The sequence below is a fragment of the Heptranchias perlo genome, chromosome 14, assembly GCF_035084215.1.
Source record: "Heptranchias perlo isolate sHepPer1 chromosome 14, sHepPer1.hap1, whole genome shotgun sequence".
Taxonomy (NCBI): Eukaryota; Metazoa; Chordata; class Chondrichthyes; order Hexanchiformes; family Hexanchidae; genus Heptranchias; species Heptranchias perlo.
In genome coordinates, this window is record NC_090338.1 from 1434986 (window position 1) to 1451023 (window position 16038).

Sequence of the window (16038 nt, forward strand, 5' to 3'; positions counted from 1 at the left end):
CGGGGGTCGCGAGTTCCTCTCTCTCGGGGGTCGCGAGTTCCTCTCTCTCAGAAACCGCGAGTTCCTCACTTTCGGGGGTCGCGAGTTCCTCTCTCTCGGGGACCGCGAGTTCCTCTCTCTCAGAAACCGCGAGTTCCTCTCTCTCGGGGACCGCGAGTTCCTCTCTCTCAGAGACCGCGAGTTCCTCTCTCTCGGGGACCGCGAGTTCCTCTCTCTCGGGGGTCGCGAGTTCCTCTCTCTCGGGGGTCGCGAGTTCCTCTCTCTCGGGGGTCGCGAGTTCCTCTCTCTCGGGGACCGCGAGTTCCTCTCTCTCGGGGACCGCGAGTTCCTCTCTCTCAGAGACCGCGAGTTCCTCTCTCTCGGGGGTCGCGAGTTCCTCTCTCTCGGGGACCGCGAGTTCCTCTCTCTCGGGGGTCGCGAGTTCCTCTCTCTCAGAGACCGCGAGTTCCTCTCTCTCGGGGACCGCGAGTTCCTCTCTCTCGGGGGTCGCGAGTTCCTCTCTCTCGGGGACCGCGAGTTCCTCTCTCTCAGAGACCGCGAGTTCCTCTCTCTCGGGGGTCGCGAGTTCCTCTCTCTCGGGGACCGCGAGTTCCTCTCTCTCGGGGGTCGCGAGTTCCTCTCTCTCGGGGGTCGCGAGTTCCTCTCTCTCGGGGGTCGCGAGTTCCTCTCTCTCGGGGACCGCGAGTTCCTCTCTCTCGGGGGTCGCGAGTTCCTCTCTCTCGGGGACCGCGAGTTCCTCTCTCTCGGGGACCGCGAGTTCCTCTCTCTCGGGGACCGCGAGTTCCTCTCTCTCGGGGGTCGCGAGTTCCTCTCTCTCGGGGACCGCGAGTTCCTCTCTCTCGGGGACCGCGAGTTCCTCTCTCTCGGGGACCGCGAGTTCCTCTCTCTCGGGGACCGCGAGTTCCTCTCTCTCGGGGACCGCGAGTTCCTCTCTCTCGGGGGTCGCGAGTTCCTCTCTCTCGGGGACCGCGAGTTCCTCTCTCTCGGGGACCGCGAGTTCCTCTCTCTCGGGGACCGCGAGTTCCTCTCTCTCGGGGACCGCGAGTTCCTCTCTCTCGGGGACCGCGAGTTCCTCTCTCTCGGGGACCGCGAGTTCCTCTCTCTCGGGGACCGCGAGTTCCTCTCTCTCTGGGACCGCGAGTTCCTCTCTCTCGTGGGTTGCGAGTTCCTCTCTCTCGGGGACCGCGAGTTCCTCTCTCTCGGGGACCGCGAGTTCCTCTCTCTCGGGGACCGCGAGTTCCTCTCTCTCGGGGACCGCGAGTTCCTCTCTCTCGGGGACCGCGAGTTCCTCTCTCTCGGGGACCGCGAGTTCCTCTCTCTCGGGGACCGCGAGTTCCTCTCTCTCGGGGACCGCGAGTTCCTCTCTCTCGGGGGTCGCGAGTTCCTCTCTCTCGGGGGTCGCGAGTTCCTCTCTCTCGGGGGTCGCGAGTTCCTCTCTCTCGGGGACCTCGAGTTCCTCTCTCTCGGGGACCGCGAGTTCCTCTCTCTCGGGGACCGCGAGTTCCTCACTCTCGGGGGACCGCGAGTTCCTCTCTCTCGGGGACCGCGAGTTCCTCTCTCTCGGGGACCGCGAGTTCCTCTCTCTCGGGGACCGCGAGTTCCTCACTCTCGGGGGCCGCGAGTTCCTCTCTCTCGGGGACCGCGAGTTCCTCTCTCTCGGGGACCGCGAGTTCCTCTCTCTCGGGGACCGCGAGTTCCTCTCTCTCGGGGACCGCGAGTTCCTCTCTCTCGGGGGTCGCGAGTTCCTCTCTCTCGGGGACCGCGAGTTCCTCTCTCTCGGGGGTCGCGAGTTCCTCTCTCTCGGGGGTCGCGAGTTCCTCTCTCTCTCAGGGACCGCGAGTTCCTCTCTCTCGGGGACCGCGAGTTCCTCTCTCTCGGGGACCGCGAGTTCCTCTCTCTCGGGGACCGCGAGTTCCTCTCTCTCGGGGACCGCGAGTTCCTCTCTCTCGGGGGTTGCGAGTTCCTCTCTCTCGGGGGTTGCGAGTTCCTCTCTCTCGGGGGTTGTTACAATATCCCCGGGGTCCCAACTCTGCAAACTATTTGTGATGGTCTCAGACTTGTGCGGGGCCAGCAGACCTGAGTTATACTGCCAGGTGCTGCTTTTTGCCCAGGCACAGTGGAGTAAGTCATTGGTTCTCTCATCAAAATACAGGGTTTCACTCACTGCCTTCCAGAAACTGTGATTAAATTTTGATGTAAGGAGTGAAGTGAGAGAATTGTTCATTCTCCCCGAACGTGGGAGACTCTGGAAGTGCAGCAGGGAATGTTCTGATTATCGACCGAGGTGATCATTTCAAACTGATTCCACCCTGGACTGCAGTGAACCAGCATCAGATGTGAGTCTCAACAACAACAACCTGCATTTATATAGTGCCTTTAACATGCTGAAACGTCCCAAAGTGCTTCACAGGAGCGATTATCAAACAAAATTTGACATCGAGTCACATAAGGAGATATTAGGACAGGTGACCAAAAGCATGGTCAAAGAGGTAGGTTTTAAGGAGCGTCTTAAAGGAGGAGAGAGAGGCGGAGAGGTTTAGGGAGGGAATTCCAGAGCTTAGGGCCCAGGCAGCTGAAGGCACGGCCACCAATGGTGGAGCGATGGAAATCTTGGATGCGCGAGAGGCCAGAATTGGAGGAGTGCAGAGATCTCGAAGGGTTGTAGGGCTGGAGGAGGTTACAGAGATAGGAAGGGGCGAGGGCCATGGGGGGATTTGAACACGAGGAGGAGAACTTTAAAATCGAGGCATTCCCAAATCGGGAGCCAATGGAGGTCAGCGAGCACAGGGGGTGATGGGTGAACGGGACTTGGTGAGAGTTAGGATACGGGCAGCAGAGTTTTGGATGAGCTCAAGTTTATGGAGGGTGGAAGGTGGGAGGGTCTCAAGGGCCCTGGGAGACACTTCCACCTGAGATGTTCTTCAAGGGGTGTAGAATCCCTCCTGAGCCTCACTCACTCCTCTCACCTGTAGTGCCGTCTTGAGGTGTGCTGGTTTTCGAACTTACCCAAGTGTCTCTCAGCTCTGAAACCCATGTCAGAGTTATGTGGTTTTAAATGGAGAATTTTAATTGATTAAAGAATTTGATAGAGACTCTAGGGGAATTAAGGGATATGGGGATCGGGCGGGAAAGGCGAGTTGAGGTCAAAGATCAGCCATGATCTGATTGAATGGCGGAGCAGGCTCGAGGGGCCGAATGGCCTACTCCTGCTCCTATTTCTTATATTTCTTATGGTAGATGGAGAGAAACTATTTCCTCTGGTGGGGGGAGTCCAGAAAAAGGAGCTAGGCCGTTCTGGGGTGATGTCAGGAAGCACTTCTTCACACAAAGGGGAGTGGAAATCTGGAACTCTCTCCCCCAAAAAGCTGTTGAGACTGGGGGTCAATTGAAAATTTTGAAACTGAGATTGATCGATTTTTGTTGGGTGAGGATATTCAGGGTTACGGAATTAAGGCGGGTAAATGGAGTTAAGATACAGATCAGCCATGACCTAGTTGAATGGTGGAACAGGCTCGAGGGGCTGAATGGCCTCCTCCTGTTCTTGTGTTCCTAGAAAACGGAAGAGCCGTGACCTGCAGGGCAACGGTCCAAATGCGGAAAAGTGGGATTAGGCTGAGTGGCTCGTTTCTCAGCCGGCGCGGACACAATGGGCCGAATGGCCTCCTTCTGTGCCGTAAATTTTCTACGATTCTGTGAAACTTTGGGACCTCCCTCCCCGACAGAGAGCTTGTAACGTGTGTAAGACTGTTGTAAATATCACACTCAGACACCAATAGACCTTGTTATCGCCCCCCCTCCCCCACTCTTCATTGTTTGTGGGTTTGACCAAGCTTTTTGTCACCTGTCCTGATATTTCTTTATGCGACTCGGTGTCAAATTTTGTTTGATAATCGCTCCTGTGAAGCGTCTTGGGACATATTACGACGTTAAAGGTGCGATATCAATGCAAATTGTTGTCGTGAAATTGTTCCAATGTTCAGGTCACTCTCGAACCCAATGATTAATAACGCTCAGTGTTGTAACACTTACTAAGATTGTAGTGACGATGTACGTCCGATTCTGGATGCCAGTGGTATCGTTGCTGACGTGTGGATCACCCGTTGTTGCAACAAACTTGTCGTCTTCATTCCAATAACCGATCTGTAAAATTCAAAAGTAAGTTTTTTTTATTCGTTCATGGGATGTGGGCGCTGCTGGCGAGGCCGGCATTTATTGCCCATCCCTAATTGCCCTTGAGAAGGTGGTGGTGAGCCGCCTTCTTGAACCGCTGCAGTCCGTGTGGTGAAGGTTCTCCCACAGTGCTGTTAGGAAGGGAGTTCCAGGATTTTGACCCAGCGACGATGAAGGAACGGCCGATATATTTCCAAGTCGGGATGGTGTGTGACTTGGAGGGGAACGTGCAGGTGGTGTTGTTCCCATGTGCCTGCTGCCCTTGTCCTTCTAGGTAGTAGAGGTCGCGGGTTTGGGAGGTGCTGTCGAAGAAGCCTTGGCGAGTTGCTGCAGTGCATCCTATGGATGGTACACACTGCAGCCACGGTGCGCCGGTGGTGAAGGGAGTGAATGTTTAGGGTGGTGGATGGGGTGCCAATCAAGTGGGCTGCTTTGTCCTGGGTGGTGTTGAGCTTCTTGAGGGTTGTTGGAGCTGCACTCATCCAGGCAAGTGGAGAGTATTCCATCACACTCCTGACTTGTGCCTTGTAGATGGTGGAAAGGCTTTGGGGAGTCAGGAGCTGAGTTACTCGCCGCAGAATACCCAGCCTCTGACCTGCTCTTGTCACCACAGTATTTATATGGCTGGTCCAGTTAAGTTTCTGGTCAATGGTGACCCCCAGGATGAAGATGGTGGGGGATTCGGCGATGGTAATGCCGTTGAATGTCAAGGGGGGGTAGTTAGACTCTCTCTTGTTGGAGATGGTCATTGCCTGGCACTTGTCTGGCGCGAATGTTACTTGCCACTTATCAGCCCAAGCCTGGATGTTGTCCAGGTCTTGCTGCATGCGGGCTCGGACTGCTTCATTATCTGAGGGGTTGCGAATGGAACTGAACACTGTGCAATCATCAGCGAACATCCCCATTTCTGACCTAATGATGGAGGGAAGGTCATTGATGAAGCAGCTGAAGATGGTTGGGCCTCAGACACTGCCCTGAGGAACTCCTGCAGCAATGTCCTGGGGCTGAGATGATTGGCCTCCAACAACCACTACCATCTTCCTTTGTGCTAGGTATGACTCCAGCCACTGGAGAATTTTCCCACTGATTCCCATTGATTTCAATTTTACTAGGGCTCCTTGGTGCCACACTCGGTCAAATGCTGCCTTGATGTCAAGGGCAGTCACCCTGACCTCACCTCTGGAATTCAGCTCTTTTGTCCATGTTTCGACCAAGGCTGTAATGAGGTCTGGAGCCGAGTGGTCCTGGCGGAACCCAAACTGAGCATCGGTGAGCAGGTTATTGGTGAGTAAGTGCCGCTTGATAGCACTGTCGACGACACCTTCCATCACTTTGCTGATGATTGAGAGTAGACTGATGGGGCGGTAATTGGCCGGATTGGATTTGTCCTGCTTTTTGTGGACAGGACATACCTGGGCAATTTTCCACATTGTCGGGTGGATGCCAGTGTTGTAGCTGTACTGGAACAGCTTGGCTAGAGGCGCAGCTAGTTCTGGAGCACAAGACTTCAGCACTATAGCCTTTGCTGTATCCAGTGCACTCAGCCGTTTCTTGATATCACGTGGAGTGAATCGAATTGGCTGAAGACTGGCTTCTGTGATGGTGGGGATATCGGGAGGAGGCTGAGATGGACCATCCACTCGGCACTTCTGACTGAAGATGGTTGCAAACGCTTCAGCCTTGTCTTTTGCACTCACAATCCAGCATTAATAGCAACTGTAATGAGATGTGGAGCCTGTGTGATTTGGGACTGATACTTTACCATTCTGTGACAAACAGCACAAACCTTTCATTGTAACAAACCTGGAACAGGAGAAGAGCAGAACACGCAACAAACCCATTGCTTTACAATCGATCAACTACCCACCTACCCACCAACCGCACCTACCCACCTCCTCCCCACATCCCTCAGCCCCACCTCCTCCCCACATCCCTCAGCCCCACCTCCTCCCCACATCCCTCAGCCCCACCTCCTCCCCACATCCCTCAGCCCCACCTCCTCCCCACATCCCTCAGCCCCACCTCCTCCCCACATCCCTCAGCCCCACCTCCTCCCCACATCCCTCAGCCCCACCTCCTCCCCACATCCCTCAGCCCCACCTCCTCCCCACATCCCTCAGCCCCACCTCCTCCCCACATCCCTCAGCCCCACCTCCTCCCCACATCCCTCAGCCCCACCTCCTCCCCACATCCCTCAGCCCCACCTCCTCCCCACATCCCTCAGCCCCACCTCCTCCCCACATCCCTCAGCCCCACCTCCTCCCCACATCCCTCAGCCCCACCTCCTCCCCACATCCCTCAGCCCCACCTCCTCCCCACATCCCTCAGCCCCACCTCCTCCCCACATCCCTCAGCCCCACCTCCTCCCCACATCCCTCAGCCCCACCTCCTCCCCACATCCCTCAGCCCCACCTCCTCCCCACATCCCTCAGCCCCACCTCCTCCCCACATCCCTCAGCCCCACCTCCGAACCATATCCCCCAGCCCCACCTACCCACCTCCTCCCCATATCCCCCAATCCCACTTCCTCCCCATATCCCTCAGCCCCACCTCCTCCCCCTATCCCCCAATCCCACATACCCACCTTCTCCCAATATCCCTCAACCCCACCTACCAACTTTCCCACCATGTGGTGGTACTGACCGTGAGGGTGTGGGGGGCACTGGCAATGTTGGGGCGCAGGTGGCATGGGGGGCACAGGTGGCATGAGGGGGTACAGATAGATTTGTAGTGTGTAATATGCGTTTACCTTCCTAATTCCATCGCTCTTCAGCTCCATCACGCTGACGGTATAGTTGGTCCGATGTCCGTATTCATTAAATTGGATGTTCCCAGTTAGCCCGTCGCTGTGAACCTAGGGGTTGGAGCCAACCACAAAACAACTGATTTCTCACTGACATTTGACATTTTTTTGCCTCCATATTTCCAACGGTCAGGAACCCCTTTCAGATTAGTCGAGACTGGTTTCACTCCTCCCTGGGCAACAGTGTAGAGGGAGCTTTACTCTGTATCTAACCCGTGCTGTACCTGCCCTGGGAGTGTTTGATGGGACAATATGGAGGGAGCTTTACTCTGTATCTAACCCTGTACCTGCCCTGGGAGTGTTTGATGGGACAGTGTAGAGGGAGCTTTACTCTGTATCTAACCCTGTACCTGCCCTGGGAGTGTTTGATGGGACAATATGGAGGGAGCTTTACTCTGTATCTAACCCTGTACCTGCCCTGGGAGTGTTTGATGGGACAGTGTAGAGGGAGCTTTACTCTGTATCTAACCCTGTACCTGCCCTGGGAGTGTTTGATGGGACAGTGTAGAGGGAGCTTTACTCTGTATCTAACCCTGTACCTGCCCTGGGAGTGACATCCTTCACTTTGGTGAGCACACATTCATTAAAAAACAGATTTAAAGAATCTTTCCTCGAGCTAGTCCCCTTCTAAGTTCAGTAAACTGATGAAGTTGTAGATTTTGATACAATAAAGCTTGTTAAACTTTCCCCAGTAAAAGCCACAATTGACGGATGATTAACACTGGACGAGCCTCCTGGGTCAGTTTAAAATTTATCAGCTTAATCTCATTTTTACTCTGTCCCCCCTGGAGTTCCCCACTAAACAATCGTTACTTTAACATAGATCAGCACAGAGAAAATCTGACAAAACATTAATTATTCATAGAATCATAGAATAATACAGCACAGGAGGAGGCCATTTGGCCCATCGAGTCCGCACCAGCTCGATGCAAGAGCAATCCAGCTGGTCCCACTCCCCTGTTCGATCCCCATGGCCCTGTAAATTTTTTCCCTTCAAGTATTTATCCAATTTCCTTTTGAAAGTTATTATTGAATCTGCTTCCACCGCCCGTTCAGGCAGTGAATTCCAGATCATCACAACTCACTGCACAAAGAAAAATATTCCTCATCTCCCCTCTGGTTCTTTTGCCAATTACCTTAAATCTGTGTCCTCTGGTTATCGACCCTCCTGCCACTGGAAACAGTTTCTCCTTATTTACTCTCTCAAAACCCTTCATGATTTTGAACACCTCAATTAAATCTCCCCTTAAACTTCTCTGTTCTGTGGAGAACAATCCCACCTTCTCCAGTCTCTCCACATAACTGAAGTCCCTCATCCCTGGAACCATTCTGGTAAATCTCCTCTGCACCCTCTCTAAGGCCATGACCTTAGAATCATAGAATCATAGAAGTTTACAACATGGAAACAGGCCCTTCGGCCCAACATGTCCATGTCGCCCAGTTTATACCACTAAGCTAGTCCCAATTGCCTGCACTTGGCCCATATCCCTCTATACCCATCTTACCCATGCAACTGTCCAAATGCTTTTTAAAAGACAAAATTGTACCTGCCTCTACTACTGCCTCTGGCAGCTCGTTCCAGACACTCACCACCCTTTGAGTGAAACAATTGCCCCTCTGGACCCTTTTGTATCTTTCCCCTCTCACCTTAAATCTATGCCCCCTCGTTATAGACTCCCCTACCTTTGGGAAAAGATTTTGACTATCTACCTTATCTATGCCCCTCATTATTTTATAGACTTCTATAAGATCACCCCGAAACCTCCTACTCTCCAGGGAAAAAAGTCTCAGCCTATCCAACGTCTCCCTATTATTCAAACCATCAAGTCCCGGTAGCATCCTAGTAAATCTTTTCTGCACTCTTTCCAGTTTAATAATATCCTTTCTATAATAGGGTAACCAGAACTGTACACAGTATTCCAAGTGTGGCCTTACTAATGTCTTGTACAACTTCAACAAGACATCCCAACTCCTGTATTCAATGTTCTGACCAATGAAACCAAGCATGCTGAATGCCTTCTTCACCACCCTATCCACCTGTGACTCCACTTTCAAGGAGCTATGAACCTGTACTCCTAGATCTCTTTGTTCTATAACTCTCCCCAACGCCCTGCCATTAACGGAGTAGGTCCTGGCTCGATCTGATCTACCAAAATGCATCACCTCACATTTATCGAAATTAAACTCCATCTGCCATTCATCGGCCCACTGGCCCAATTTATCAAGATCCCGTTGCAATCCTAGATAACCTTCTTCACTGTCCACAATGCCACCAACCTTGGTGTCATCTGCAAACTTACTAACCATGCCTCCTAAATTCTCATCCAAATCATTAATATAAATAACAAATAACAGCGGACCCAGCACCGATCCCTGAGGCACACCGCTGGTCACAGGCCTCCAGTTTGAAAAACAACCCTCTACAACCACCCTCTGTCTTCTGTCGTCAAGCCAATTTTGTATCCAATTGGCTACCTCACCTTGGATCCCGTGAGATTTAACCTTATGCAACAACCTACCATGCGGTACCTTGTCAAAGGCTTTGCTAAAGTCCATGTAGACCACGTCTACTGCACAGCCCTCATCTATCTTCTTGGTTACCCCTTCAAAAAACTCAATCAAATTCGTGAGACATGATTTTCCTCTCACAAAACCATGCTGACTGTTCCTAATCAGTCCCTGCCTCTCCAAATGCCTGTAGATCCTGTCCCTCAGAATACCCTCTAACAACTTACCCACTACAGATGTCAGGCTCACCGGTCTGTAGTTCCCAGGCTTTTCCCTGCCGCCCTTCTTAAACAAAGGCACAACATTTGCTACCCTCCAATCTTCAGGCACCTCACCTGTAGCTGTCGATGATTCAAATATCTCTGCTAGGGGACCCGCAATTTCCTCCCTAACCTCCCTTAACGTCCTGGGATACATTTCATCAGGTCCCGGAGATTTATCTACCTTGATGCGCGTTAAGACTTCCAGCACCTCCCTCTTTGTAATATGTACACTCCTAAAGACATCACTATTTATTTCCCCAAGTTCCCTAACATCCATGCCTTTCTCAACCGTAAATACCGATGTGAAATATTCATTTAGGATCTCACCCGTCTCTTGTGGTTCCGCACATAGATGACCTTGTTGATCCTTAAGAGGCCCTACTCTCTCCCGAGTCACTCTTTTGCCCTTTATGTATTTGTAGAAGCTCTTTGGATTCTCTTTTGCCTTATCTGCCAAAGCAATCTCATGTCCCCTTTTTGCCCTCCTGATTTCTCTCTTAACTCTACTCCGGCAATCTCTATACTCTTCAAGGGATCCACTTGATCCCAGCTGCCTATGCATGTCATATGCCTCCTTCTTCTTTTTGACTAGGGCCTCAATCTCCTGAGTCATCCAAGGTTCCCTACTTCTACCAGCCTTGCCCTTCACTTTGTAAGGAATGTGCTTACCCTGAACCCTGGTTAACACACTTTTGAAAGCCTCCCACTTACCAGACGTCCCTTTGCCTGCCAACAGACTCTCCCAATCAACTTCTGAAAGTTCCTGTCTAATACCATCAAAATTGGCCTTTCCCCAATTTAGAATTTTAATTTTTGGGCCAGACCTATCATTCTCCATAGCTATCTTAAAACTAATGGAATTATGATCACTGGTCCCAAAGTGATCCCTCACTAACACTTCTGTCACCTGCTCTTCCTTATTTCCCAAGAGGAGGTCAAGTTTTGCCCCCTCTCTAGTCGGGCCATCCATATACTGAATGAGAAATTCCTCCTGAATACACTCAACAAATTTCTCTCCATCCAAGCCCCTAATGCTATGGCTGTCCCAGTCAATGTTGGGAAAGTTAAAGTCCCCTACTATTATCACCCTATTTTTCTTGCAGCTGTCTGTAATCTCCTTACATATTTGCTCCTCAATTTCCCGTTGACTATTTGGGGGTCTGTAGTACAATCCTATCAAAGTGATCTCTCCCTTCTTATTTTTCAGTTCTACCCATATGGACTCAGTGGGCGAACCCTCGGATATATCCCCTCTCACTACTGCCGTGATGTTCTCCCTAATCAAGAACGCAACTCCCCCTCCTCTCTTACCTCCTGCTCTTTCTTTCCTATAGCATCTGTACCCTGGAACATTGAGCTGCCAGTCCTGCCCCTCCCTTAGCCATGTTTCAGTAATAGCTATAACATCCCAGTCCCATGTACCCATCCATGCCCTGAGTTCATCTGCCTTGCCCATCAGACTTCTTGCATTGAAATAAATGCAGTTTAATCTAGACTTCCCTTGGTCTTTGCCCTGCTTTCTCAGACCATCTGTCCGGTCATGTTTTGTACACTCTCCCTTACTGCCTTTTGTTTCTGTCACCACTTTACTTCCCACTGACTTCCTGCATTGGTTCCCATCCCCCTGCCACATTAGTTTAAACCCTCCCCAACAGCACTAGCAAACACTCCCCCTAGGACATTGGTTCCAGTCCTGCCCAGATGCAGACCGTCCAATTTGTACTGGTCCCACCTCCCCCAGAACCGGTTCCAATGGCCCAGGAATTTGAATCCCTCCCTCTTGCACCATCTCTCAAGCCATATATTTATTAATGGAACAGCAGTAAAAAAGTGAGAGAAAACACAATAGATAAGAATTCTCCCTCCTGAAGGTATTGACTCCCCCTGGGGTACAGTCCCACAGACACTGACTCTCACTGGGGTACAGTCCCACAGACACTGACTCTCACTGGGGGACAGTCCCACAGACACTGACTCTCACTGGGGGACAGTCCCACAGACACTGACTCTCACTTGGGGACAGTTCCACAGACAATGACTCTCACTGGGGGACAGTTCCACAGACACTGACTCTCACTGGGGTACAGTTCCACAGACAGTCTGAAGATACCTGCTGCATCCCTTTCTCTCTCTGTGTGAGGGTGCATTATCTGCTCACTCTCTCTCTCTCTCTCTCTCTGCCTCTCTCTGTGTGTGAGGGACGTTACCTGCTCTCTCTCTCTCTGCCTCTCTCTGTGTGTCAGGGACGTTACCTGCTCTCTCTGTGTGTGTCTGTCTGTCTGTCTGTCTCTCTCTCTCTCTCTCCCTCTGTCTCTCTCCCTCTATCTCTCTCCCTCCCCCTCTCTCTCTCTCTGTCTGTCTGTCTCTCTGACTCTCTCTGTCTCTCCCCCTCTCTCTGTGTGAGGGACGTTACCTGCTGTAAGGCTCGTTGAATATCTATCCCTTGTCCCCAAGGAACGGCCGGGTTTGCCAAACAGTCTCCAGCATTTCCTCTCCTTGAGATGTCGATCCGTGTTTTGCGCAGATACTTAAAGGCTTCGGACAGCACGAGAACTCCGTCGAATGTCATGGCGGATGTGTACTGTAAGAGGAGAAAGGGGGATGGGGTGTGAGTGAGCTCCTGTCTGAGAACGGAACCTCGATCTCCCTGGGGCTGCTGTAGGGTGAGTGCTCGCAGTGTGAGGGTGAGTGTTCACAGTGTGAGTGAGGGGCTGCGAGGGGGTGAGTGCTCGCAGTGTGAGGGTGAGTGCTCGCAGTGTGAGTGAGGGGCTGCGAGGGGGTGAGTATTCACAGTGTGAATACTCACCCCATCTCATCCCTCTCCCCCCCACATCCCCCTCCCCCCACATCCCCCTCCCCCCACATCCTCCTCCCCCTCCCCCCACATCCCTCTCCCCCCACATCCCCCTCCCCCCACATCCTCCTCCCCCTCCCCCCACATCCCTCTCCCCCACTCCATCATCCCCCTCCCTCCCCTAACCTGCCTGGAGTCACTTAGCAGGAATTGGAATTGGCCCCTGACGGTGAACCCTGCTCGATATCTGGCTCCAGCATTCGGTCCCCTCCCTCACTCTGAGACCCTCCTTCCCACCGATCTCAATCAGCTCTTCCTTCACCGGGGACTCTCCCACAGTGTGGGGCCCACAAACCACGCACTGTGTCCGAGGAACGCCCCTGAAATACTGACCCGGGGTCACGTGATCAGGCCCGCTGACCCGAGGGTCATGTGATCAGGCCCGCTGACCCGAGGGTCACGTGATCTGGCCCGCTGACCCGAGGGTCACGTGATCTGGCCCGCTGACCCAAGGGTCACGTGATCTGGCCCGTTGACCCGGGGTCACGTGATCAGGCCCCCTGTCCCGGGGTCACGTGATCAGTCCCACTGACCCGCGGTCACTCTCTGTCCACTTGTGCTGCTTGTTTTTAAGGGGAGTAGAATGTCTGAGGGAGCCGCCCAGCGCACTGCAGCCTCCTACCTTCAGTTTATGTCCCTCCACTCCCTGATTCTCTTTGGGATCCAATTTCTTCCAACGCTGAAGGAATTTGGTCACCTGGAGACTGTCCATCCGTACAATCTGGAATCCAGTCACGTTAGCCCCTGCGTACTGGAACTTATCCAGATCCATGTCCAGGAATCCCTGCGATACAGATTGAGACAGAGAGAAGCAGGTGAGTCTCCAGAAGGTGACAGAGGGGTCCTGGGTGTGTACAATACTTAAATCAACGGGGACTGAGCTGGGATTCAGGGCTGGTCCCTCACTGACTGAGCTGGGATTCAGGGCTGGTCCCTCACTGACTGAGCTGGGATTCAGGGCTGGTCCCTCACCAACTGAGCTGGGATTCAGGGCTGGTCCCTCACTGACTGAGCTGGAATTCAGGGCTGGTCTCTCACTGACTGAGCTGGAATTCAGGGCCGGTCCCTCACCGACTGAGCTGGGATTCAGGGCTGGTCCCTCACCGACTGAGCTGGAATTCAGGGCTGGTCTCTCACTGACTGAGCTGGAATTCAGGGCCGGTCCCTCACCGACTGAGCTGGGATTCAGGGCTGGTCCCTCACTGACTGAGCTGGAATTCAGGGCTGGTCTCTCACTGACTGAGCTGGAATTCAGGGCTGGTCCCTCACCAACTGAGCTGGGATTCAGGGCTGGTCTCGCACTGACTGAGCTGGGATTCAGGGCTGGTCTCTCACTGACTGAGCTGGGATTCAGGGCTGGTCTCTCACTGACTGAGCTGGGATTCAGGGCTGGTCTCTCACTGACTGAGCTGGGATTCAGGGCTGGTCTCTCACTGACTGAGCTGGGATTCAGGGCTGGTCTCTCACTGACTGAGCTGGGATTCAGGGCTGGTCTCTCACTGACTGAGCTGGGATTCAGGGCTGGTCTCTCACTGACTGAGCTGGGATTCAGGGCTGGTCTCTCACTGACTGAGCTGGGATTCAGGGCTGGTCTCTCACTGACTGAGCTGGGATTCAGGGCTGGTCTCTCACTGGCTGAGCTGGGATTCAGGGCTGGTCCCTCACTGACTGAGCTGGGATTCAGGGCTGGTCCCTCACTGACTGAGCTGGGATTCAGGGCTGGTCCCTCACTGACAGAGGCTGGGATTCAGGGCTGGTCTCTCACTGGCTGAGCTGGGATTCAGGGCTGGTCTCTCACTATGAGGAGAGATTGAGTAGAATGGGCCTATACTCTCTGAAGAATGAGAGGTGTTCGCATTGAAACATATAAGATTCTGAGGGGGCTTGACAGGTTAGATGCTGAGAGGCTGTTTCCCCTGGCTGGAGAGTCTAGAACTAGAGGGCATAGTCTCAGGATAAGGGGTCGGACATTTAATGTTGAGATGAGGAGAAATTTCTTCACTCAGAGGGTTGTGAATCTTTGGAATTCTCTGCCCCAGAGGGCTGTGGATGCTGAGTCATTGAGTATATTCAAGACTGAGATCGATAGATCTTTGGACTCTCGGGGAATCAAGGGATATGGGGATCAGGCGGGAAAGTGGAGTTGAGGTTGAAGATCACCCATGATCTGATTGAATGGCGGAGCAGGCTCGAGGGGTCCTATGGGCGACTCCTGCTCCTATTTCTTATGTTCATATGACTGAGCTGGGATTCAGGGCTGGTCCCTCACTGAGCTGGGATTCAGGGCTGGTCCCTCACTGAGCTGGGATTCAGGGCTGGTCCCTCACTGAGCTGGGATTCAGGGCTGGTCCCTCACTGAGCTGGGATTCAGGGCTGGTCCCTCACTGAGCTGGGATTCAGGGCTGGTCCCTCACTGAGCTGGGATTCAGGGCTGGTCCCTCACTGAGCTGGGATTGAGGGCTGGTCCTTCACTGAGCTGGGATTCAGGGCTGGTCCCTCACTGAGCTGGGATTCAGGGCTGGTCCCTCACTGAGCTGGGATTCAGGGCTGGTCCCTCACTGAGCTGGGATTCAGGGCTGGTCCCTCACTGAGCTGGGATTCAGGGCTGGTCCCTCACTGAGCTGGGATTCAGGGCTGGTCCCTCACTGAGCTGGGATTCAGGGCTGGTCCCTCACTGAGCTGGGATTCAGGGCTGGTCCCTCACTGAGCTGGGATTCAGGGCTGGTCCCTCACTGAGCTGGGATTCAGGGCTGGTCCCTCACTGAGCTGGGATTCAGGGCTGGTCCCTCACTGAGCTGGGATTGAGGGCTGGTCCTTCACTGAGCTGGGATTGAGGGCTGGTCCCTCGCTGAGCTGGGATTCAGGGCTGGTCCCTCACTGAGCTGGGATTCAGGGCTGGTCCCTCACTGAGCTGGGATTCAGGGCTGGTCCCTCACTGAGCTGGGATTCAGGGCTGGTCCCTCACTGAGCTGGGATTCAGGGCTGGTCCCTCACTGAGCTGGGATTCAGGGCTCCCCTTTTCTTGCTTTACAGCAATAGATATTAAAAAGAATCCAATACTAGAGCCTGGTCTTTGGCTGTTTCTAAGTCTTTATTCACAGAGATTCCCCTGACACACACACCACACCCGAGATAAACTCTCCTATAAAAAGGAGACAAGAAAGTCCCCAATCAATACCCAGGACCTGAACACAATTAACGCTCATTGATATAAATCACACCATTATCAATAGATGGCGAGTGGCCGTTATTCGGGAGAAGGGTTAACCCAGCTCCCAGTCAGTCCACGGCCCCGCTAATACAGAGCTATTTAACTGGATTATTGACCCTGCACTTTTCTCTCTCCTTTGTGAAGTGACCAGTGTCCACTCAATAACTGGCCGTAGTGACGGGACAGGAATGAAGAGCTCAGTATATGGGGCAATTACAGACCCATGTCC

At 53.1% G+C, this 16038-nt stretch overlaps 1 protein-coding gene across 3 annotated transcripts in view; it reads right to left on the reverse strand.

Annotated features, from left to right (window-relative positions):
* LOC137332241 (glutamate receptor 1-like) overlaps nt 1-16038 on the reverse strand; it is a 355697-nt gene that overhangs the window by 239953 nt on the left and 99706 nt on the right. For all 3 annotated transcript variants that reach the window (XM_067995933.1, XM_067995932.1, XM_067995934.1), the window contains exons 6-9: nt 13221-13382; nt 12158-12325; nt 6920-7024; nt 4030-4140 (exon numbers count right to left, since the gene is read on the reverse strand). In XM_067995933.1, the coding sequence (XP_067852034.1) occupies nt 4030-4140; nt 6920-7024; nt 12158-12325; nt 13221-13382 (546 nt within the window). The remainder of the gene's footprint in view (nt 1-4029; nt 4141-6919; nt 7025-12157; nt 12326-13220; nt 13383-16038) is intronic.